The 24,472-nt window shown below is 47.8% G+C and overlaps 1 protein-coding gene and 1 long non-coding RNA gene across 6 annotated transcripts; one reads left to right on the top strand and one right to left on the bottom strand.

Annotated features, from left to right (window-relative positions):
* Positions 1 to 4,107: 4,107 nt before the first annotated feature.
* On the top strand, positions 4,108 to 20,519 carry RCC1 (regulator of chromosome condensation 1). 5 transcript variants are annotated; one of them, XM_045545760.1, is made up of 11 exons: positions 4,108 to 4,159; positions 13,115 to 13,196; positions 13,757 to 13,849; positions 15,128 to 15,315; positions 15,497 to 15,676; positions 16,529 to 16,625; positions 16,739 to 16,861; positions 17,374 to 17,529; positions 17,769 to 17,888; positions 18,258 to 18,410; positions 19,380 to 20,519. In XM_045545760.1, the coding sequence occupies exons 2-11, from the start codon at positions 13,124 to 13,126 to the stop codon at positions 19,553 to 19,555; spliced, it is 1,359 nt and encodes a 452-aa protein (XP_045401716.1). In that variant the 5' UTR covers positions 4,108 to 4,159; positions 13,115 to 13,123; the 3' UTR covers positions 19,556 to 20,519. The 5 variants fall into 5 exon arrangements, with proteins under 5 accessions (XP_045401716.1, XP_045401717.1, XP_045401714.1 ...); XM_045545759.1 differs by lacking the exon at positions 4,108 to 4,159 and adding an exon at positions 5,139 to 5,221; XM_045545757.1 differs by lacking the exon at positions 4,108 to 4,159 and adding an exon at positions 5,971 to 6,616.
* A 2,556-nt stretch (positions 20,520 to 23,075) lies between these two features.
* On the bottom strand, positions 23,076 to 24,349 carry LOC123634305. The gene is made up of 3 exons (XR_006733884.1): positions 24,312 to 24,349; positions 23,602 to 23,664; positions 23,076 to 23,223 (listed from the first exon to the last, which is right to left on the bottom strand). It is a non-coding gene; the product is annotated as an uncharacterized LOC123634305 (long non-coding RNA).
* Positions 24,350 to 24,472: the final 123 nt, after the last annotated feature.

The following is a 24,472-nucleotide window of genomic DNA, read 5'->3' as shown; positions in this document are numbered from 1 at the left end:
GTTATACAGAATAGAATTTGAAGGTCTGCTGGTCTCTAGAGCCTGAATTCTTAACCATCATCCTCACCTCCCCTTCCCCTTCTAAGCATCCAGAATGGCATCACTGGCTCTTGAAGGCAGGTCTGGAAACTTGAGAATCCCTCATGATCATTAATATTCTGATCTGATTATTTTCCTTTTTTTTTTTTTTTTTTTTTTGAGACTGAGTCTCCCTTTTTTGCCCTGAGTAGAGTGCCGTAGCATCAGCCTAGCTCATAGCAACCTCAAACTCCTGGGCTCAAGTGATTCTCCTGCCTCAGCCTCCTGAATAGCTGGGACTACAGGCACATACCACAATGCCCAGCTAATTTTTATATTTTTAGTAAAGACAGGGTCTTGCTCTTGCTCAGGCTGGTCTTGAAATCCCGAGCTCAAGCGATCCTCCTGCCTCAGCCTCCCAGAGTGCTAGGATTACAGGTGGAAGCCACCACGCCTGGCCCCCATTTACTTTTAATATGATTTATATGCTTAGGTTTGAGTTTTACCATCTTGTTATTTGTTTTCTTTTTGTCTCATTTGTTCTTTGGGTTTTTCGGTCCTCCTTTTCTAGTATCTTTTTCTCATTTCATTTTATGGCTTACTAGCTATACCTCTTTGTTACTTTTGTGTTCGCTTTAGGGTTTATAGTATACATCTTTATGATAGTCTACATTTAATTGATATTACACCACTTGACTTACTGTAGTGTAGGAACCTTACAATAGAGTGATTTCATTTCTCACCCTACAGTCTTTGACATTGTTGTCATGTATTTTACTTTTATATCTTTTATAAAACCCACATCTGTCTGTTTTGATTAGTGTCAATAAAAATTTTAAAAACCCCACAGTACATGATTACAGTCACCCCTCTCTATCTGTGGGTTCCACATCCTTGGATTCAATAAACTGCAGATCAGATCAAATGTGAAACCCAAGGATACAGAGGCAGAGGGCCAACTGTATTTTTATTAAAACAGGCAATTATCTTTTTTTAAAAGTTTTTAAAAATAAAAAATATTATATATTTACCCATGTAGTTAAATTTCTAGTGTTCTTCATTCCTTTGTGTAGATCCAGATTCTCATCTGGTATCACCTTCCTTTAGTGCAAAGGTTTTCTTTTAACACTTCTTTTAGTATGGGTCTGCTGGTCATCAGTTCTTTCAGCTTTTGTATGTCTAAAAATATCTTAATTTCACCTTCACTTTTGAAAGATATTTTTGCTAGATATACTTTACTGGATATAATTTTGTTGGAATGCTTTAAAGATATTGCTCCAATGTGTTTTTGTTTGTGTTGTATCCTTGTCTTGTTCCTTTGTACATAACATGTCTTTTCTCTGACTGCTTTTAAGATTGTCTATCTATCACTGCTTTTGAGAAATCTGATGATGATATACCATGTAGTTTTCTTTTTGTTTCTTGTGCTTCGGTTTCCTTGAGCTTCTTAGATCTTGTGTTAGTTAGGGTTCTCCAGAAAAACAGAACCAACAGGATGCACATGTGTGGATGGATGAATGGATGGGTGGGTAGATAGAGTTTAAGGAACTGGCTCACAGGATCACAGGGGCTGGCAAATCCAAAATCTGCAGGGCAGGCTGGAAATTCCAGCAAGAGCTTTTTATTTTATTTTATTTTTTCTTTTCTTTTTGTCACACTTCTTATCTCCAGAATCCAGCAAGAGTTGATGTTGCAATCGTGGGCCAGAAAACAGTTTTGACAGAATTCCTTCTCTTAATGCCTTCACCTGATTGGATGAGGCCCACGCCCCCCCCCCCCAGAATGGACAGTAATCTGTTTTCCTCAAATCACATCTTTAAAAATACCTTCATAGGCCGGGCGCGGTGGCTCACGCCTGTAATCCTAGCACTCTGGGAGGCCGAGGAGCATGGATCGCTCGAGGTCAGGAGTTCGAGACCAGCCTGAGCAAGAACAAGACCCCGTCTCTACTAAAAATAGAAAGAAATTATCTGGCCAACTAAAATCTATATAGAAAAAATTAGCCAGGCATGGTGGCACATGCCTGTAGTCCCAGCTACTTGGGAGGCTGAGGCAGTAGGATCGCTTAAGCCCAGGAGTTTGAGGTTGCTGTGAGTTAGGCTGACGCCACGGCACTCACTCTAGCCTGGGCAACAAAGTGAGACTCTGTCTCAAAAAATAAATAAATAAATAAATAAATAAAAATACCTTCATAGCAACATCTAAACTGGTGTTTGACTATACATCTGGGCACCAGACTCTAGCCAAGTTGACACAAATTTAACTGTCACGGATCTGTAGATTTACAGTTTGGACATTTTTTAGCCATTATTTCTTCAAATATCTTTTCAGTCTGCAGATCTTCTTGGCTTTTAGGGACTCCAGCTGTTTGTATATTAAGCCATTTAAAGTTGTTTACTGATGCTCCTTTGATTTTTTTAAATTAGTTTTTTCTCTCTGTGCTTCATTTTGTATAGTTTCTGTTGCTAGGTCTTCAAGTTCACTAATTATTTCTTCTGCAGTGTCCAATCTATTGTTAATCCCATCCCTACAATATCATCTTTGCTATTGTAGTTTTCATGTGGAAAAGTTCACTTTAGGACTTTTATCTCTTCATGTCTCTACTTTTTTAACATACAGAATACACTTATAATATTGTTTTAATGTTCTTCACTTCTAATTCTATCATCTGGGTCAGTTCTGGGTCAGGTTTAATTGATTGTTCTCTTTTTTAGGGTTCACATTCAATAAATAAAACAATGATAGGGTACAAAAAAATTAAAATCAATATTTGGGTTGAGAGAAGAAAAAGATAAGCAGGGGCAATGAAGACTTCATGGAGGTAGAGACTGAACTGGGCCTTAAAGTACATCAAGAATTCAGCTAGGCCGGGAGCGGTGGCTCACGCCTGTAATCCTAGCACTCTGGGAGGCCGAGGCTGGCGGATTGTTTGAGCTCAGGAGTTCGAGACCAGCCTGAGCAAGAGCGAGACCCCATCTCTACTAAAAATAGAAAGAAATTATCTGGCCAACTAAAATCTATATAGAAAAAATTAGCCGGGCATGGTGGCGCATGCCTGTAGTCCCAGCTACCCGGGAGGCTGAGGCAGTAGGATTGCTGAAGCTCAGGAGTTTGAGGTTGCTGTGAGCTAGGCGGATGCCACGGCACTCACTCTAGCCCGGGCAACAAAGCGAGACTCTGTCTCAAAAAAAAAAAAAAGAATTCAGCTAGGTGGGAAGGAAGGCACCCTGGAAGGGAGAACAGCCCAGGTAAAGGTGAGAAGGTGGGCATAGGCGTGGGCACCTTCAGAACACAGCACAGAGGCTAAAGGAGAAATGAGAAATCAATCGCTTGGGGCATTTGCAGCCCAGTGCTCCAAGCATGGCACTAAAGAAATGCTTTTTTAATTGGGCTGAGTTTTTAAAGATTTCTAAGCAGAGCTTTCTCACAGAAAGCCACAATTTAGCCTGAGGATCCAGGTGGCATGAAATTGAAGGGAAGAAATGAGAGGCAGGAGCAGAAGCCAGGAGGGTTGTGTTAGACAAGAGGGGCAGAAATAGAAATATGAAAAGAAGAGAGAAAAGAATCAGAAAAGAAGTCAAGGTTTGAACCTGTACTTTTCAGAGAACCCTAACCTTGGCTGGAATGATATAGTAGGGGAATGGAGTCTAGAACCCTAGATAAGTACTGGGTTTTATTTTGGACTCTTGAGTTTAATGTGTTGGGTCTTCTGGGTAGAGATGTAGGACTGCAACCTGGGGTGGAGCTCAGAACCAGCCCGGATGGACTGACCTGTCAGTTCAAAGATGATGGCCTAGCCCTGAACAAGAGTTCAGATCTCCTTCCACCACTGTGTAATGAACCCAGAAAACTCTTTGAACTTCATTGTTCTTATTTCCCAACTGTCATGAGGTTTTTGTGAGGAACAGATGAGCTCCTAGACATGAATGTGTTTCTGTAATTAAAATAGAGGGTTTTACAGAATAGGCAATAATAATAATAATAATCACTTTTTATAATTACATTAAGCCACGTGAATGAGTAAGATCTTGGAAGAAGACAGCAGAGAGATTAAAGATCCCAGGGTTACAACTTGGAGAAATTTCAAAGTATATCATCCAAAAGAGGAGTACAAGATGGAGGCAGAGGTAAACTTGGAAAGGTAAGAGACCCTGAAGACAAGGGAGTGGTCTGGGGTGGGTTTTGCATAGTAGAAGAAATTCAGCTGGTGAAACACTCATCAAAGGTGTCCCTCTAGAGTTCGGGTAGTTCAGATGCCATACGCTGACTTTCAGAATCAGAATCAACATGGAATGGGGAAAATACCTTCTGCAGAGGGTGCTGCCCTGCCCTGGGAAATCCCCAGATACAATCAAATGGCCTGAGAGGACACCTCAGAGAACTGTTTGTGTCCATCCTGAAGGAAGGCCGTGGTAACAAGAAAGGGTATTTTTCTTGGTGCCTGTTTTCCATCTCCAGCTCCCAAGCCCAGTCTCACTCTTCTCACTGCCCCCATCCTTGCCTCCCATTTCCCCCAAGTCCATTCTCTCTTTTGTTCTCAAAAATCTGATCCTGTCATCCCTGTGCTCAAGTCCCTTCCACAGTTCCCTTCAGTTGCCTCAGGATAGAAGCCAGACTCCTTAGACACACAAGATCCCGTCACGCCCATGGGTACCCCAGCTCCAGTCTACTTGGCAGTTTCCCACGACCTCCCTGGGTTCTCATGGCTCCCTGTCATTGCAAGGGCCGCTTCTCCTAGGATGCCCTGCCACTAAATTGGAAAGCCATTCTTAAGGTCCAAGCTGGGTTAGATGCCCCTACATGTACCCTGTGTGGTTGCTGATAATCTGATTTTTCATCCTTCTCCATTGAGGGCAGGGAAGATCAGTATCTTTTTTCTCTGTACAGACCCTACCGCACCATATTTTCCTAAACAAACCCAGATTCAAGTAATCTTTCTGGTTGTCCGTCCATTTGTCCCCATTTGGGGTGTCCAAAATACACAACCACTGTAGCCAGGACAGAGGAGAGAGCTTGGCCAAGAGCTCCCTTGCCAGGGAGCATGCCGCTTGCACTTCCCTGGGTGGCCGCCAGGGGCCGCTGGGCTCTTTGTTTTCCTTTCTCGCCCGGGGTCGAGGCCGGAGGCCTGCAGAGCGCATGCTCTGGGGCAGTTCGTGGCCCGGCCGGCGAGCGCTGGAGTTCCTGGTGGCAGTCCTGCACGGAGGTAGGTCGCGCCTGTGACCCACGGAGGGTCTGGGCGGAAGGCGGCGCGCGGGGCGGCCACAGCCGGAGCACCGGCTGGTCCGCGGCGGGCCGAGGTCGTTGTCTGCTCTCGCCTGTGTCGCGCGGCGCCGGCCCCACGTGAAGCGGGCGGCAGGAAGGCGCGGTGCGGGCGCGCGAGCCCCTGGCCTCACTCGCGGGGCGCCCGGGCTGCGGGCCCGGCCCCGCCTCGCCGGAGCTAGGGCAGCGCGGCCCCTCTGCCGCCGCGCCTCTTACGCCCGCCCCCCGGCGCCGGCGCAGGCGGGAGATTCAAACGGCCCGAGCGCGGCGGGCGGGGTGCGCGCGGCCCGGTGACCTCGCCGGCCCTGGTGCGCAGACCTGTGGGGCTCACGGGCTGGGGCGGCCGCCCGGGCGGGGACTGTGTTTCCGCAGAGGGGAAGGTGGTTTTGTCCAGCATTCATTTGGAGGAAGCGGTTTGCAGAGCAGGGAGGGAACCCGGTGCGGGAGAGGGTCTGCTTTGGGGGCTCGAGGGTGAGTGGCGAGGGTCCGCTGCAGGGAAAGAAATCTCGGCGTCAACAGGCACCCAGATGACGACTTTTGACCAGTTGGCGCGGTGTGCCGTGAACTCCGCATCAGCTCAGTCTGCCAGCAAATTATTTGCTGGCCATCTATTCCGTGCCGCTCTTGCAGGACTGGGGGACAGTGGCGAGAAGGGCGGGTCGCGTGTGGCCTTTATGGCGCTCCGAGACTCCTTGGGGAGACCTCGTGTGGCTCACTGTTGTGGTCCAGTGTGATCACCAAAGTATGCACTTGGAGCCTGGGGCGATGCTGCTGGCAAGTCATTCATTCATCAGATGTTAATTGAACTCCGACCACGTGTGACTGTGTGCCCTAGCAGAGGTTAAGTGTGTGGAGTGTTATGGGAACCCCGAGGGGAACCCCCAACCCTGCCCAGGAGGGTCAAGGATGGTTTTCCAGGTGAGGTGACTCTTGAACGGGGTTTTGAAGGAATAGTTATTCAGGCAGCCTGGGGGTGATGGGGTTTAGGTGATCCAGGCAGAGGGCACAACTCAAGCAAAGGCATGGAGGTATAGGTGAGTGTTGTGGTTAGAGATACCACAGGTTTTTTAGTGATTGGAAGAGGATAGTATCAAGATACAGCAGGGACTGATGTGCAAGGCCAAGAAACACTGGGTGGGGCCGGGGAGGGAAGGTTTCACCCAAGAGGGGCATCAGAGTGGAACTTGAAGAGATGAATTGGAGTTCACAAAGCTCGTGTTTTGAAGACATTCTCAAGAGCAGGAATGCTGTTCTGTTCATCTTTGCAACTTCTAGTCGGGTGTCTTTGAGCGACGCACCCACTCCCTCTGAGATTAGTTTCCTCATCTGTAAAATGAAGGTAAGAAGCATGTGGCTAAGGTCTAACATCTGGTAGAAGCCGTGGCCCCTTTATTTGGGGAAATGAATGCACAGGCCCAGGCACAGCTTGTATACAGGGGGACGTGGTGAGGAACTCCTGGTGTGAAATATACCAGCTCTGTGCCTGGCATAACAGCAGTTCAGCAAATGTTTGTTGACACATGTGCCTTCTCCTCCCTTCCCTCCTGGGGACCTTCTACACAAAGACATTCTTCAGCCTCTGAGTCTGGCTGGCAAGTTCTGCCACGGGCTTGGGGGAGGGAGGGGACAGCTGCTGTGCCTGTCTCCCTTTGCAGAAATGAAGCTGTGTTGAGGTCACAGGGGAGGCATAGCAGGAGCACCAAGCTCCTGGTGGACTGTCTAGTCTGCTGTGCCTAACCCCCGTCATTCAACAAGGAAGGAAACTGTGGTGCGGTGAGGCAGGTCTGACCCTGCTGGGGTGTGGTCAGGAAACCTGGGATTTCATCCCACCTCTGTGTGGCCTGGGGCACCTTCGCTGAGCCTCCTCTCATTTGTAAACCTGGGGTAATCACACCACTCGGGGAGGGCAGGTATGAGTATTTTAGGAGAGGCTGGCACACTGTGGGTGCCTGTTAGTGGAAGTTGACACAGTATCTGACTTTTATTTGTGACTGTGTCTCACTCTTCTCCCAGACTGTAAGCTCCTTGAACATGGAAGCCATGTTGAGGGCGCAGGGGCTAGAACACAAGGACAAAAGAAGACTCCTTATTCCCGGCCCAGATACTCAAGACTGGACAAGGGACACACCCAGGGCAGTTAGAGAGTCTGTACAAAGGACTAAATTGTGCAGTAGAGGATAGGCAGGTCTTGGGCACAGGGCTCCACCTTTTAGAAGGTGGCCTCCCCGCCCCCCCTGCCCAGTGCAGGGGCTAGAAGAGGTGAAGAATCTGGGGCAAAAGGGAACTTGTGTCTACGGGACTGAGCCAGTGCTCTCTCCACTGCAGCAGGGAGTTGTATCCAGTGTCCTTCCCCACGTTTTCCAGTGGGTCTGTCACCATGTGGCCCTCCCTCAGGCCCTACCTGCCTCAGTGTTTCCTCTCTGGTCTCACCATCCTCTCTCAGCTGGCTTCTGTTCTTTGCTCCTTGTACTTGGCTGAGCTCATGGGGATCCTTGAGGGGGCCTGCTCAGGCTGCCTTAGCCCCTACCTGGATCATGGTCTGCCTTTACCTGACCTGTTCATTTTTTTTTTTTTTAATCAATTCAATATACCTGGATTCTTTTTCTGGCTCTCCTTTACTTACTGTGTGAACTTAGGCAAATAAAGTTACCTCTCTGAGCTTCAGTTTCCTTAACCACGAAGTAGGAGTGATAGCGCCCCCTTCTTTAGCTTGTCAAGAGAAGTAAAAGGTTTTCGCATATGGAGGGCACAGTGAGTGGCCAATGCCCCCAAGGAGGCTCATATTTTAGGAAGTAGAGTGGTATAGTTGTTAGGCATGTAAATTAAAGTCATGATCCAAAAGCCTGTCCCAGTTTTTCTGGGAGAGAATGATTAGTTTAAGATGGGAGGAGGGTTCATAGAAGGTTTACCAAAGGAGGTGACTTTGAGACGGGGAGTAGAAGCTTCTCCAGTGGGATAAGGGATGGGAAGGGCTAGCCAGGCATGGTGGCACATGCCTGTAGTCCCAGCTACTCGGGAGGCTGAGACAGGAGGATCACTTGCGCCCAGGAGTTTGAGGTTGCTGTGAGCTAGGCTGACGCCACAGCACTCCAGCCCAGGCAACAGAGCGAGACTCTGTCTCAGGGGAAAAAAAAAGAAAGGGATGGGAAGAGCATTCAAGGTAAAGAGATGCAAAGGGTGTGGAGAGGGCAGTTAGCAGTCCAGCCTGGTGTGACTGACAAGGAGACTGTGGAAAGAGAAGGGAGGATGGGTCAAATAAGGAATGAGGCCAGAAGTTCTGTCAGTACCAGATCCTGGAGGCTTCTGGTACCAGGCTGAGAAATGTGGACTTTATCAACCAGGCAGAAGGAACCACAAAGGAGTCTGAGCAGGCAAGCAGCTTATTTCTAGTTTGAGGTTTGGAAAGATCGTGAATGACTTATAGAATGAGATGGGGTGGGGAGCAGGAAGACCAGAGAAAAGATGCTGTCTTTCCTCTCCTTTAGGACAGGAAGTAGGCAGAAGCAATTTCTTGTAACACTGAAGGGCACCATGTCTGGAGTCTGACCAACTTGGTTCAGTCAGATCTTGGCTTCCTCTTCCAATCTTGAGCAAGATACTTCACCTCAGTTTTCTCATCTGTAGAGTGGAAGCGTTGTGGCCAGCTTGCAGTGAGATGCCCCAGGACATTGGCCAACAGGTGGCTAAGGGGATGTTGACTCGGTCAGCTCCAGTGCACAATGACAGACTTTTTTGTTAGTGCCCATGGTGCCAGCCACCTCACATAGCTCTTATTGTCTGATGACATTCCAGGCTCTGCTCACAGGTCATTCCAGCATCAGCGCCAAACGTGCTGACATAATTCTGTTTCCTGGCTTTTCACTTGACTTCCTGTTTGAGTACTTTTCCACGCTACTACCCTCCCTCCTGGGCCCAGCTAACTACTGCAGATCCTTGTGATAAGCTGATGGGATATTTGCTTTGGAGCACAGCATCTACCTAAAACAAGAGGATATCTGTTATAGCCCATGCCCCTAACGCATCTAACTTTGCCCATCTGACATCCCTTCTCGGATGGCTCCCAAGCACTTCGGACTTAATGAAAACACCTGGTAAAATGAGGCTCCAGGCCTCTCCTGTCCTGTTGGTTCCACAGTGTTCTCCATCTCACTAAATGAAAGTCTACCATCCACCTAGTTATTTAAGCCCAAGCCTGGGCATCTTTGTGTTTGGCCAAGCTCATAGGGGGATCCTGGGCAGGCCAGCCAAGGATCCCCCAGATTTTTTAGGGTGAACAAGTTATTCCTGATTTTTCCCCCTCCCTCACTCTCCACATCTAATCCACCAGCAAATCTAGTCTGTCTCCTAAGTTGATCTATTTCATATACTTTTCTCTGTTGCCTCAGAGCAAATCAAGTCACTACCATCTTTCATTTGGTTGCCTGCAATAACCTCCTAAAAAGTCTGCCTGTTTCCACTCTTAGTGACCTTTCCAGTCCTTTCCATTTTCTTTACAGTAGCCAGAACAATCTTTTTAAAATGCAAATCTTGGCAGTGCTCCGTGGCTTACACCTGTAATCCCAGCACTTTGGGAGGTAGAGGAGGAAGGATTGCTTGAGCCCAGGAGTTGAGGCTGCAGTGAGCTATGATGACACCAGTGCACTCCAGCCCAGGCAATAGAGTGAGACCTGTCTCAAAAAAATAACTAAATTAAATGCAAATCTCATGAAGACATTTTTCTACGTAAAACTTGTCGGTATTTTCCCTACAAGGCTTGGGTGATCCAGTCCCTGCCTGCTTTGTCCCATTTGACTGACCACCGCAGCCCCAGCCCCACTGGCCTCCCTGGGCTCCTGAACACACTGCACACTACTGGCTGGGACACTCTTCTCCTGGTCTTCCCTTCTCATATTATAGGTGTTAACTTAAATGCTACCTCCCTGACCACTCTGCGCCCCTATCCCAAGTTATTCTCTTTTTGTTTTTATTGTGATAAAATATATAACAAAAATTTTACCATTTTAAACATTTGTAAGTGTACAGTTTTGTGGCATTAAGTATATTCACATTGTTGTGCCAACTCAAGTTACTCTTGTCACATCACATGGTACCATCTGTAATAATTTTGGCTTTTTTCTTTCTTCCTAAAATATAAGCTCCATGAGAGTAGGGAGAGGGTTGGTCTCCTTTTTCCTTGCTCTACCTCCTGGCTCAAAGCAAGCAGTGGTAGTAAACACTCGGTTAATATTTGTGGGATGAATGAATAAATACTGCCATATACTGAGTACTTGCTGTGTACTTGGCACTGCAAAGTCCTTTACAAACATTTCATTCAGTCTTGATGACAGGCCTGAGAAGTAGTCATTGCATCCCCTTTTACAGATGAAGATACAGCTCAGAGAGGTTAAGGCTGCTGGCCAGCCGAGGTAGCAAGGTAACAAGGGCAGGGGTGAGCAAGCCACAGCTCTGGAAGGCAAACCTAGTTCCCTCTTATCCCAAAGAACGTGCATTTTTGGTGTGAGGAGAGGGGTCTCAAAGAGGCAGATTGGAGGGGAGGAGTCCCCCCCAGGAGCATAAAAGTTGAATGAAGTTCAGAACTGCCATCTCATCAGAGTCAGAACCCAGCCAGTGCCAACCTGCAGAAGCTCAGCCTACACAGGCTTGGCAGGATTCTGGGCCCTTGGTTACTTTCCCATCTTCAGTACTTTGTTCTCCTGCCCCAGGGTAACCAAGAGAAAAGTGCCTGGTCTTGTGTGTATGTACCATGGAGGGGAAAGCTGGAGAGGCTGACTCTTATGGGAAGGAAGGAATGAGAGAGGAATGAATGAGGGAGGGGTTGCTGGTTTGGCCCACAGCCAGGACTGAGAAGGGCTCTTGGAGTTCTCTTTCCATTTGTATCCTTAGGTAGTAGAGTCTTTGTCCCTCATCTAATAAACAGAGAAGAGGTGGCTTAGATTAGATCACTGCTTCTCAGATAGGGCTGTGCCTGAGTATTGCCTAGAGCAGGCCCTGGACACTGTGCTAATACCAGTATTAATTTATTGAGCACTTACTATGTAAGAATTTTCACATTATTAGCTCACTTAATCCTACACATCATACAAAGGTATAAGTGCCATTATCCCCATTTTACGGAGGAGGAAACTGAATGATGAAGAGATTAAATGACTGCCCAAGGTCAGCTGGAAAGTAGTTCAGATTCTGGCTTCAGAGCCTGTGCTCTCGACCACCACATGCTAGACCACTTCTGCATCTGGATAGCTGCAAAGTGCAGGTTCATTCCAGAGGGTTCACAGACTACAGTTTGGAAGCCCCAGGTTTAGGCAGCTTGACTGTCTTTCATCACCTTAAAGACTAGGACTCATAAAGATTTGTTTCCAAGGCCGGGCGCGGTGGCTCACACCTGTAATCCTAGCACTCTGGGAGGCCGAGGCGGGAGGATCACTTGAGGTCAGGAGTTTAAGACCAGCCTGAGCAAGAGTGAGACCCTGTCTTTACTAAAAATAGAAATTATCTGGACAACTAAAAAATATATATAGAAAAAATTAGCCGGGCATGGTGGTGCCTGCCTGTAGTCCCAGCTACTCGGGAGGCTGAGGCGGAAGGATCACTTGAGCCCAGGAGTTTGAGGTTGCTGTGAGCTAGACTGATGCATCGGCACTCTAGCCCGGGCAACAGAGTGAGACTCTGTCTCAAAAAAAATAAAATAAAATAAAAGATTTGTTTCTAGGGCTGCATGTGTGGAGGAAAAGAAGACTTTGGACACAGTTTGGGCTGGATTGGAATTGAGAGAGCTGGGGGGGGGGGATGTCTCTGTTCCCAGCAGCCTGGAAGAGACATGGAAGCCCTAGGGAGGCAGTAGCAGTTAAAGGAGGGGAGGGGCCCAGGGCTGAAGCTACCCTGGATCTTCCTAGGTCCAACCTTCCTTGTCACCCATAAGTGATTTCCTTTCCCTATTTTGTAACACCTGGTGTTTGTATGTTAATGTGAGTGTATATATAGTTCTTTTTTCTTTGTTAGACTGTTTAGGAAAGACAGGCTCCTCCCAAGAGTGGCACTTCTGGATCAAAAGGGATAAATGGTCTGGTTTGGTTTCATTTAATGAAAACAGCTTTAACCCCCTCTAATCATAACAGGAATGCATCACCAAAGTTACAGTGGTTATCTCAGGGTTAGAGAGAGTTATGAGGGATGCTTCACTTAATGTTGGTCTTCAATGTTTTAATTTTTTAAAACAAACTAAAGAATTTGAAAACGCATGTTAATGTTCCTTGTTATACATCTTAGATATTAATAATATAGGAAAGTATAAAGAAAAAAGCAAAAATTGTCCATGATCCCATTTTCTAGAGGTTACTATTGTTAATATTGCATATATTTTCTTCCACTCATTTTTCTACACATTTTTATGTGTGTAATGCTTTCTTTTTTTTTTTTTTTTTTTTTTTTTTTTCAAAAATGAGATGATGGGCTGTTTTTCAATCTGCTTGTTTAACTTGGCAATGGTAACCGATAAATTCATCTCTGAAAGCATCACTTCTAATGGCTTCATACTGTTCTATCATGAATATACCATGTATTATTATCTAGCTAGTGCACTACTGGGACTAGCTAGATGTCTAGCAACATGGGTTGCTCTGTTTTTCTTGTTTTTTATAATGTTATGAAGAATACAGTAGAGAATATTAGCGGAACTTAATCTGTGGGTGCATGCATTATTCTGTTCTTGGGATAAATTTTGGGAAGTTGAATTGCTGGCAGTTCCTCTTTGCTTTTTTTAAGGTTTTTTTTGATAAATATTGCCAATTAGGAAAATGTTTGCCATTTCTGACATGTAGTATTTGACTGGGTTTTCCAGGACACAAAGATGCCACCCAAGCGCATAGCTAAGAAAAGGTCACCCCCAGAAGATGCCATCCCCAAAAGCAAGAAGGTGAAGGGTAAGTTGGCCTTCTCCTCTTTCTGGGTGAGTGCCGGCGGCCTCTTGGAGCCCTGAGAATCTGGGACTGGGATCCTTCCTCCCAGACACTTGAAGCTGAGGGGCTTGGATGACCAGGGACGCCACCTAGCTGAAGGGTTTCCTATAGCTCATTGAATCCCACCCTTGGAGAATCAGAAAGGGGCAGAGACTCGTCTAAAAGGCAGTACTGGCAAAAAACCTAGGTCCTAGGGCAGTAATGCATTATGGTTAGGACGACTGACTTCCAGAAGTGGGTTCAAGTCCTGGCTCTGCCACTTTCTAGCTGTGTAACCATGGTTGAGTCACTTAACCTCCCTGAATATGGATTATCCACTTCATAAAATGGAGGAGAGAGCAGTACCAACCTCTGGGGGCTGTTATGAGGATTAAATGGGATAATGGCCTGGCAGCATTTGAGGGAGGTGGCTGTGGCTTCCTGTCTCCTGGGGCCCTGGAGGAGGACAGGGAGGAGAGAAGAGCCAACCCAGTCTGGGAGGAGAGAGTGTGGACCCAAGCTCAGACAGTGTCTGTCTTTTGCAGGCGCGAGGGCTGCTACCTCCCGCCGCGTTCCCGGCGCCCGCTCCTGCCAAGGTGCCTGCGGGCCGAGCCCGCCTGACCAGAAAGCTCCAACAGGTGGCTCCCTGCCCAGCGCACCCTCTGCGCAGCCGCAGCCGCAGCCGCAGGGGCCCTGGCAGCTGTGGCCACACCCCCGGGGGGAGGGGCTGGACACCATTGGCTGTCCGGGGCCACAGGCGGCCTCCATTGGCCAGCAGAAGGCCCGATGCGGCCCACTGGTTGGTGCCTACCTGTCCACAGGTGGCTCTGTCCGCTGTCACTCCTGCCCTTTCCTCTTCAGCTGCTGGTGTGCCGCAGGATAGGGGGGCAGAAGGGGATGGTTTTCCTCTGTGAATATGTCCAGGAGTTGAAAATGACAGCCTGGGGGTAGAGAAAGGCTAGGATGGAGGTTGAGGACTGTGCTCTGACCCAGATGGTCTCCCTTGGTTTCAGGGCAGACTCAGCTAATTAGCTTTATGACCCTGGGAAGGTTACTGAACTGGAAGGCTCTGTTCCCTTCCATGTAAAACGGGATCCAAATAATGAAAGTAAGTCCATAGCATAATTTGAGGGACCACAAAGCAATTTAGAAGTAGGAGAGTAAGCAGTGAGTAAAAGGTAGACATTCTTATCTGACTGCTGGCACCATGGCTCCTTACTGATAACTTACAGCTAATTAGGAAAACCATCTTCTGTCCTCACTGTCCTCACTGTCCTCTTACCCTCCCCACCAAGATTCATTTCACGGTATTGAATGTCTCCTTGTTTCCATTTCCTCCCTCTCACATTAATGTGTTCAGGGTTTTTTTTTTTTTTTTTTTTTGAGATAGAGTCTTGCTCTGTTGCCTGGGCTAGCCTGCGTGGCGTCAGCCTAGCTCACAGCAACCTCAAGCTCCTGGGCTCAAGCAATCCTTCTGCCTCAGCCGCCCAAGTTGCTGGGACTACAGGCATGTGCCACCATGCCCAGCTAAATTTTTCTATATATTTTTAGTTGTCCAGCTAATTTCTTTCTATTTTTAGTGGAGATGGGGTCTCACTCCTGTTCAGGTTGATCTTGAACTCCTGACCTTGAGCAATCCTCCTGCCTCAGCCTCCCAGAGTGCTAGGATCACAGGCATGAGCCACCATGCCCGGCCATGTATTCAGTTTTTAATCTTCACAAAAACCCTAGGAGATGGGAACTTTTGTTATCCCCATTTCACAGATGAGGAAACTTAGGCTTGGAAGGGGTCACACTAGTGGTCTGTGGCAGAGCAGGGGCTTGAACCCAGGTCTTTGTGATCCCAGAGCCCATGAACTGACCTCTTCTCTCTGCTGTCATCCTACACACTCAGGGCTATCTTCTTCACCCCTCAGTCTCACATAGGTCCCACAGCACAGAACCAGGCTTGGTGCTGACACTGGGCCAGGGCGACGTGGGCCAACTGGGGTTAGGTGAGAATGTGATGGAGAGGAAGAAGCCAGCCCTGGTGTCCATTCTGGAGGATGTTGTTCAGGCCGAGGCTGGGGGCATGCACACCGTGTGTCTAAGCAAAAATGGCCAGGTAGGTTGTGGGGGTTGGCAAAGTATTGGACAAGGCCTGGGGTCGGGGGGCTTGGGGCAGGACCTTTGAGCCACACATGTTTTGCTGTGGGGATGGAGCTGGCTGGCCAAGCAGGGAGTGGCCTAAACAAGAATGAGCTGAGAGGCCAGACCTTGCACTAATGGGGGCATCCTGGGCACAGGTCTACTCCTTCGGCTGCAATGATGAGGGAGCCCTGGGAAGGGACACATCAGTGGAGGGCTCGGAGATGGTCCCCGGGAAAGTGGAACTGCAAGAAAAGGTGGTACAGGTGTCAGCAGGAGACAGTCACACAGCAGCCCTCACCGAGGATGGCCGTGTCTTCCTCTGGGGCTCCTTCCGGGTAAGGCTGGGTCTGGAAGACTGCATGGGGCCTGGCAGGTGGAATTAACTGGTGGGGCCCCAAAGATAATCCACCTCCATGCCCCCACTGTACTTACTGTTTGGGAGATGAAAGCCCACAGGTAGGGAGATGAAAGCCGAGGCCCGACCCAGGTCACTGGCTGCTTCTTTGACTCTGATGTTATGAAGTATATTTCCTGGGCAAGGAATAGATCAAGGATGCTCCTTGTTGAGGTTGAGGCTGATCCTGGAACCCTGCTGTCCTCACCCATGTCCCTGCCTTCAGCGTCCCCCTCACCTTCCCAGCCCTCTTCCACCCTTCCCAGAGGGTTAGGGAGGCAGGGATTGTTGCACCTCAGAGATCTCAGAGTTTCTAAGGCAGGGAAGTATAGTTTAAAATAAGATTAAACATTAAAATTGTTTTGAAACTTTGGCATTTAATTTATTTTGAAATGTCAAAAATAAAGAAATCTGATGGGGTGTTTCCTCATCAGGGCTATTTTTTTTTAATTTTTATGGAGAATTTCAAACTCATATAAAAATAATCAGAATAATATATTGAACTCTCATCTACTTGGCACACAGCTTCAACAGTTATCAGTGTGTGGCCAGACTTGTTTATTTCCGCTCCGACCCACTACCCCACTCCTTGGTTATTTTAATGCAAATCCCAGACCACATAGGATTTCATTCATAAATGTTTCAGAATGTAGCCTGGCTCCTGTGTGCTTCTCCATACCCATCTAGTACCACTGCCCTTCACCGGACAGCTCTGTGGCTGCCTGCATGCCTGGATTTGACTGGTCCAGGGCAGGCAGGACTGGCTGGTAGGTGCTCCGTCCCTCCCTTCTAGGACAATAACGGTGTAATCGGGCTGTTGGAACCCATGAAGAAGAGCATGGTGCCCGTACAGGTGCAGCTGGATGCTCCTGTGGTGAAGGTAGCCTCAGGTAAGTCTGGGGGTACTTGCTGTAGGCAGGAGACTGAGAACTCTGCTCTGAGGCCGGCCCAGCCTTGGGCTTTGTAGACAAGCCCTGCATCCCTGCCTTGCTTTCACCCTCAGGAAATGACCACTTGGTGATGCTAACAGCTGACGGCGACCTCTACACCTTGGGCTGCGGGGAGCAGGGCCAGCTGGGCCGTGTGCCTGAGTTATTTGCCAACCGTGGTGGCCGTCAGGGCCTTGGTAGGTGACTTTGGTACCTCCAGGAGGGCAAATTGGCAAGCCACACCCCGGCAAAGGCCAAAGGCAGGAGGGATTCTCTGTGTTCCAGCTCATATCAGATGGACCTGCAGTGTTGGTTAAGAACTCAGACTTTGGAGACAGATGACCTTGGGTTTGAATTGTGGTTCTGCCACCTACTGGCTAGGGGACCCTGAACATAGTTTCTTCATCCCTAAACCTACCTACCTCCAAACCTACTTCATTAGGTTGTTGTGAGGTTAAATGGATTAATTAGAAGAATGTCTGGCACATGGTAGTTTCCATGTAAATGTTACTTGTAATGGCTGTGGGACTCTGAGCAAGACACTTGTATTCTCTTGGCCTCAGTTTCCTTTTCTATACAATAGGTATAAGAGTCCCTGCTTAGCCCCCCTCCAAGGGCTTTTATAATGAAAGGGAAACAGACTCACAGGCAGAGAGAAGAGAGGCCATGTGTGTCTGTCACTAACCATGGCTTCCTCTTCTGCCTACAGAACGACTCCTGGTGCCTAAGTGTGTGATGCTGAAATCCAGGGGAAGCCGGGGCCATGTGAAATTCCAGGATGCCTTCTGCGGTGCCTATTTCACCTTTGCCATCTCCCGTGAGGGCCACGTATATGGCTTTGGCCTCTCCAACTACCATCAGCTTGGTAAGTCCTAAGCTCGGCATCAGGCATAACTCAGCGATCTGGGTTCCAGTCCTGGCTCCACCAGTCATTCATTGTACACCCTTTGAAGGGTCTTCTAACCCCTCAGAGCCACAGTTTTGTCATCTGTAAAGGGAGAATATCCATCTCCTGATGGGGGTGGCCTCACTGTGAAGAGCTTGAGAAGGGCAGCTCCCAGAACACTGTCACCCCTGACAGCTCTGTTCTGGCCTTTCCCCCAGGAACTCAAGGCACAGAATCTTGTTTCATACCCCAGAACCTAACATCCTTCAAGAATTCCACCAAGTCCTGGGTGGGCTTCTCTGGTGGCCAGCACCATACAGTCTGCATGGATTCAGAAGGTAGGGCCTCCAGGTTCTTCTCTAGGTTGGGGGTGGTGTGTTCCCTGGGCCCAGGCCTAGCCAGATTCCTGAGACCCTGGTGCCTGGAACTTGGGCCTATTCCATGAGCTGTGCCAAACATGGGTCCATGAGGGTCACCCCCCATCCCCTCAGAGTCCTGGTGCTCTTCCAAGTGTGAGTTCAAAGGGACCCTATGTGGAGGTTCTCCTAGGCCTCCCCTAGAACTGGGAAGAGACACTGTAGACCTTCCTCTGATGGCCCTGGGAGTGGGGACAAGCTCCCTAGGATGTGGGGACTCACCTGGCCTACCGCCCATTTTGCCTAGAGCACACCCTCTGCTACTGCTCATCTCTCTCCCTCCTCCCACAGGAAAAGCGTACAGCCTGGGCCGGGCTGAGTACGGGCGGCTGGGCCTTGGGGAGGGTGCTGAGGAGAAGAGCATACCCACCCTCATCTCCAGGCTGCCCACCGTCTCCTCAGTGGCTTGTGGGGCCTCTGTGGGGTACGCTGTGACGAAAGATGGTGAGTGAGGCTGCCCACGCTCGGTCTGGTGGGGCCCTGGGGGTCGTGATTCTTACCAAACTCCCCAGCAGGCTATAATGTCCACCATCAGGTGGAGCTGAGATGCACAGAGTGGTGTTTGTGACAGCACTTTGCTCCTGATTCTCACAAGCTCTGGCTTTGATAAACATAAAACAAGTAAACAAAGTATTTTAATAACAGTGATTTGTTCTGCAGAGGAGAAAAACAACAAAGAGGGAGATATCACTGGGGCCCAGGGAGGCAGTGGGACCTGCAGCGAGGTTTCCAGGTTCCTAACCCAGGCTTCTCTGCACTCTCCATCGCGGCCACCCCTTTCTGTACCAGCTCGTGTGCGCCAGCTTTCCAGGCAGTTGCACTTAGAATCTTATCAGGAAAAACAAGGCTCAGTAGTCAGGGTCCTGGCAAGCACAGCAGAGGAGGGTGTGAACAAGTGGCTTCCAAAGCCTGAGTGGGTGAGGGGGGCAGCCATGGAGATTCTTTAAAAGTCTGGGGCTGGCAGAGATGGTTGATCTGAAATTATCTGGAAAGACTTCTTGAGGAAATGGGGCTCTCACTGCACCTCAAAGATTCAGTCCTTTGTGAAAAGCAAAGGATGGCGCCCCAAGCGGAAGATCTAGAGCAGTCTCAGAGGGGGCTGGTCCTGAGAACAGGGTGGCGTAGGGCTTGGGGGTAGCAACCAGTCATGGGGGGCCTTGAATGCCATGCCTCGGACCAGGGAGAAGCCTTTGGCAATGTGTAAGGACTGTGATCTCTGGTTTACAAAGTTCTTTTTTATCCATTGTCTCCTTGGCGTCTCTCAACTTCCCTAAACTCTCTAAGAGGCTGGGACCTTGTGAGGCTGCTATTGGCCAAGGCCAGAATTCACCCCCATGTCCCAGGTTTCTCATGCTACAAAAAGATGGAGCTAGGTGTCCTGAAGATAGCTGTCCCTGTTTCTCTCCCTTGCAGGTCGTGTTTTTGCCTGGGGCATGGGCACCAACTACCAGCTGGGCACAGGGCAGGATGAGGACGCCTGGAGCCCTGTGGAGATGACGGGCAAACAGCTGGAGAACCGTGTGGTCTTATCTGTCTCCAGCGGGGGCCAGCACACAGTCTTACTAGTCAAGAACAAGGACCAGAGCTGATGAAGCCTCTGAGGGCCTGGCCCCCCACAGCCTCCCTCACAGAATAGGGAAGATTCCAGCAGGCTCTCCCCATCCCTGAACACTGTGTCATCTGCCTTTTTCCCATCAGCAGAACAGAATCCGTTTCCTCTTTTTCTTCCTCCTTTTTGGAATCATCCTGGGACCTGCAGGATGATGGGGGGATGGGTGGGAGGTCTCTCAGAAGGAATACTGCTCACCAGGGAGCTATGTGGTTTGACTTTTGCTCCCATTTCCCTACCTTCCATGGGCCTGGCTGGGCCTGGCTTTGCCTACCAGAAAACCAAAGCTTCCTTGCTTGGGAGTTTGGTGCCCACACTCTGAGAACTTGGGGCTCCATCAAGCTCCTTTCTAGTCACGTGCCCCTTTCCTGTCCCCAGCAATCTACTGGCAGACAAATGGTACAGTCATTAGACCAGCTGCCATGGACCCATGCCTGAGGGAATCTGGAGAAAAGGCAGGGCTGCACAGCCAGGGCAACCCCAAGCCAGATGTTTGGCTCTGATCAGGTGTCCATGGGACAAAACAGAATGATCCCCCACTTGACCAAGAAGGAAGCCAACTAGCGGTTCTCCCAGAAGCACAAAGCACACACCTGTCCATCAGGCAGTGCCCGTATCTGCCCATCCATTTGGCTTCACCTGCAGTTCAGGGCCTGAAACCTCAAAGAGAAGCCACATGTGCCGGGCAGGGTAGGACAGGGCAGGGCAGGGTGTGGGGTGAGAGAGGATGGAGGGTTTTATAAGCAAATTTACAGCAATATTGAGCGGGAAGGGTGGGGAAGAGGGTTGGAGGAGAAGAGGCTGGTCCCAAGAAGGAAGCAGCACCTTGTACAGTGGCTGAGAAAATAGAAAATAGTTTTGATTTTTTTTAATTGTAAAATATTTTGGAGGGGAGAGTGAAATCTTTTAAAAGTTTGAATAAATCTAGAGTTTTATAAAACAGGCCACTTGTTTTCTACATACTCCCTGCTTTTTTAAGGGAGCACTGCTATGTGCCGGGCACTGTTGGGAAGGGCAGAATAAACCTATGAACCTGGTGTCAAGGCTACACCTTAAGTGATGACAAGATGTCCTGAGGTGCTGGTATATGCCCACCAGCTGCCAAGACAGCTATTCCAAGGGCTTTTCAAATCCATCAAGAAAGGAGAAAAGAGTTGATTGAGTTTCATTTGGGTATTTATGTTTTGGGAATCGCTGACTTTTTTTTTAATGCTGTATATTACAGGAGAAATAGGGTAGATCTTTTAATATCCTAACCTGTGGTCCCGAAACCCCGTGCTGCAGATGGTCTGCAGTCTGCTATGGACCAGGCTGCAGAGCTCTGCCATGCCCCCCTCCCTTCCCTGCCGTTCCCCCCACTTGGAAAAATTGTCTTCCATGAAACTTAGGAAGGGAGGGCAAAACTTAGGAAGGGGGGACACACAGCAGGAAGCAGGAGGTGAGCTGCATGGGAGCCAGTGAAGCTTCATCCGTATTTATAGCTGCTCCCATCACTGGCTCACCGTCTGAGCTCTGCCCCTCCACACCCCCAGCGGGGGGGGGGGGGGGGGCAGCCCCATGGAAAAATTGTCTTTTATGAAACCAGTCCCTGGTGCCAAAAAGGTTGGGGACTGCTGTTCTAATCCCAAACCAAGATTTTTGAATACAGTACATCTCAAGAAATGCTTACTGAGCTGCTTGTATTATTTTCAGCAGCTGATGTATTTATTTAAATATGATTCATTGCACAATAACTTTTCAGACAACTTATGTATATTAGTGTAGATTTTCACAAGCATTTGAGCAACCAGATCATACAAAGCTGATGTGTTCGGTATGGTGGTCACAAACTACATGTGCCTATTTACAGTTAAATAAATCTTTTTTTTTTTTTAATTTCAAATAAACTTTCTCAGTTGTACAAGCCACATTTCAAGTACTCAGTAGTCACATGCAGCTAGTGCCTATGGGATGGGACCATGCAAATAAAAAACATTTCCATCATTGCAAAGTTAAAATGGGCAGTGCAGATACTGAGTCTGTATATGTGTAACAGGAAAGTTTAGCACCAGGAGGATGCTTGGATGTCAGTGACTCTTGGAGAAATGAACATGACGTAAAAAATTTTTAAATGTATTCTGTGTTTTTTTTCTTTGAACTTAGTTTTGATGCAGGCACAATATATTTTTTTTACTTTTTCTCTTTTATTTCAGAATATTATGAGGGTACAAACGTTTTGGTTACATAAATTGCTTTTGTACAGTTTGAGTCAGTTTTAAGTGTGCCCATCACCCAGATAGTGTGCACTGTACCAGTTAGGTATGAATTTACTCAACCCCTCCTCCCCCTCCCACCTACCTGATTTTTGATGAGTTTTATTTCCATATGTAGGCACTATGTTTTAATATTTTCTTTGTGAAAAGCACTTCTATATGCTACTCAAACCCTACCCTCTAAAAAGTCCATTTAGATTATATTTACTGGAGTTTAACCTTTTGGCAATATAGCAGGTTGGAAGTACCCCATTCTTAGTAACAGCTCCTGTAATTGGGACTTAAAAATGGCCTAGGCATTGTGTTGAGCACTTTACATGCAATAGCTTGTTTAATCCTCACATCAGCCCTGCAAAGTAGGAATTACTGTCCCTCAGGAGAAGTCCCTGAGTGTTGAAGTGACTTGTTAGAGGTCAAGAAGCCATGAGCAAGTGGCTTATGCCTGTAATCCTAGCATTCTGGGAAGCTGAGGCAGGAGGATTGCTTGAGCTTAGGGAATTACTCAAAGTTCTCCTAACATGCCATAATGTTTCTCCTTTTCATGCCTTTGTACTTAGAGTTCCCTCTATCTGAAAAGCTCTTCACACACACCCCCTTCCAATTGGCCTAATTCCCACCTGTCCTTCAAGATTCTACTGACAGGCGGGGCAAGGTGGTTCACACCTATAATCCTAGCACTCTGGGAGGCCAAGGCAGGAGGATTGCTTGAGGCCAGGAGTTGAAGACTAGCTTGAGCAAAAGCAATACCCCATCTCTACTAAAAATAGAAAAATTAGCTGGGTGTTGTGCATGTGCCTGTAGTCTAAAGCAGGCAGGAGTTTGAAGTTGCGATGAGCTATAATGACACCACTGTACTCTAGCCAGGATGACAGAAAGAAGCCACAAAGTATAAGACTAGGCTGAACTCTAAATCAGTCTCTACCTGCATGCAGAACATGTTTCTCTTTCTCATTTTGCACCAAAGAGTTAATATAAAGTGCTCTCTAGATGCTTTAGGTGTATGAGAACATTGCCACATCATAGATGCTCTACAATTCTTTGCTGTTGTGATTATCTTAAATTTTTTTATTTCCTGTAGTTAATAATTGCCTTTTCATATGCTTAGTTTTATTTGTATAAGTATCAGGAATTCAGTGCCTATATCTATACCAAGTTTAAATCTTTTGTATATTCCAGCATACTAAGTACTTTCAATTTTATCTTTTCCTCCATTCTTCTCCAACCTGGATTGGTTACCCCTAAGGAAAAGTACTTATAGTACAACATATGGCTCAGCTATAAGTAATATTTACAGAGTCATAATAATGAGAATGTTTCATTGTGCTTTAACAAAAATTACAATCAGGAGATGGAGAGAGAAGTGTGTATAGGACGACGGTCGGTAAAGTATCTGAAACTGCAAATGAAGACAAAGTGGTGTAAGTATGTTATTTAGAAACACACAGATAGATTCTTGGAAAAAGACTTGGAAATAGTCACCTCAAGGGAGAGGGAGTAGGGGACAGAGATAGATGGGTAAGGGCCTGCTATCATTTGTCATAAATTAACAAGTATGTTTCCAGTGCCTACCATATCCCAGATGTCGTAGGAATTTGATTAGAAAACAAAATGGACAAAGATTCCTGTCTCATGAATCTTATATTCTAAATTAAACATTTAAAAATCTTCCACATGTATAATACATTTTAGAAATAATAAGCAAAGAGCACAGCACAGTGACGGGCAAATAGTACAGAACAGCTGCCAGTTAGAACTGCCAGGTTGGAGAACTTACTGAAGGCCAGGCATGGGGCCAAGAGCAAGTGCTTTCCCATCTTCTCATTTTTTCCTCGCCACCCTGTGAGGCAAGCACTGTGATTACCCACGGTTAGGCTCAGAGGTTAAATAACTTGTCAAAATAATTAGCAAGAGGTGGGGTTGGGATTATTTATGCTGCATTTGTTTGAGTGTATAGCCAAGGCATCTAACCACTACACTATTGCAGTGACAGCATAAAGCTGGAAATTTGGCAACTCGGGATTGGACCCCAGGTTTTCAGACTGATGAGTTCTTGGCTTGGGAGCACAATATCCTAAATTTAGGATATTTAGGCTTGGTAAGGAAGGACTTCAGGGGCCCACTAAGCCCAGAGGGAGCCTCAGAAAGAGGCCCTCAAGCACTTGAGGTGAGCTTCACTGTCAGAGATACCAATCACCACGTGCAGAGGCTTCCCATTCTTAGCACACAAGTGAGGCTGAGGCCGGGACACTCCCAGACTAGGCGCACCTCGAAATTAAACTCAGGATTATCTAGCCATTCAAACTGTTGATGATGGCCTTCTATGGGCAGGTCACCGTTCTGGGACAGGTTAGCACTCATGGTTTGGAGTAGGGTAGTGAGATTCAAGCAAGTAGAGTGACAGGACTTGGGGATTAGTTGTTGAAACAAGGTTACAATTCAGAATTCCTTTTAACCCTCCCCTCCTCCCGCCCCGGGGCCATATACCGGAATAAGGGAAGAAGTCCATTCCGGCTCCAACAAAAGTCTCATGTTTTGTGGACTGAGAAATGCGGAGTGAGGGGATGGCTGGAACGGAGCAGTGGCTCGCCCACGGTCACAGAGAGGTAGTGGAACCGGATTGTCCAGGCTCCCTAAGGGGGCCTTTC

Source organism: Lemur catta, chromosome 3 (assembly GCF_020740605.2).
Source record: "Lemur catta isolate mLemCat1 chromosome 3, mLemCat1.pri, whole genome shotgun sequence".
Taxonomy (NCBI): domain Eukaryota; kingdom Metazoa; phylum Chordata; class Mammalia; order Primates; family Lemuridae; genus Lemur; species Lemur catta.
Note: the sequence above shows the minus strand (reverse complement) of the source record. Positions and strands in the feature narration are given on the sequence as shown.

Excerpts from the sequence above, each read along its gene's own strand:
- RCC1 (XM_045545757.1), top strand. The coding sequence starts at position 6,470 with ATGAATTGGAGTTCACAAAGCTCGTGTTTTGAAGACATTCTCAAGAGC. Across the intron at positions 6,617-13,114 it reads TCCTCATCTGTAAAATGAAG|GACACAAAGATGCCACCCAA; the intron begins GTAAGAAGCATG and ends TGGGTTTTCCAG. Across the intron at positions 17,530-17,768 it reads CTCCAACTACCATCAGCTTG|GAACTCAAGGCACAGAATCT; the intron begins GTAAGTCCTAAG and ends CCTTTCCCCCAG.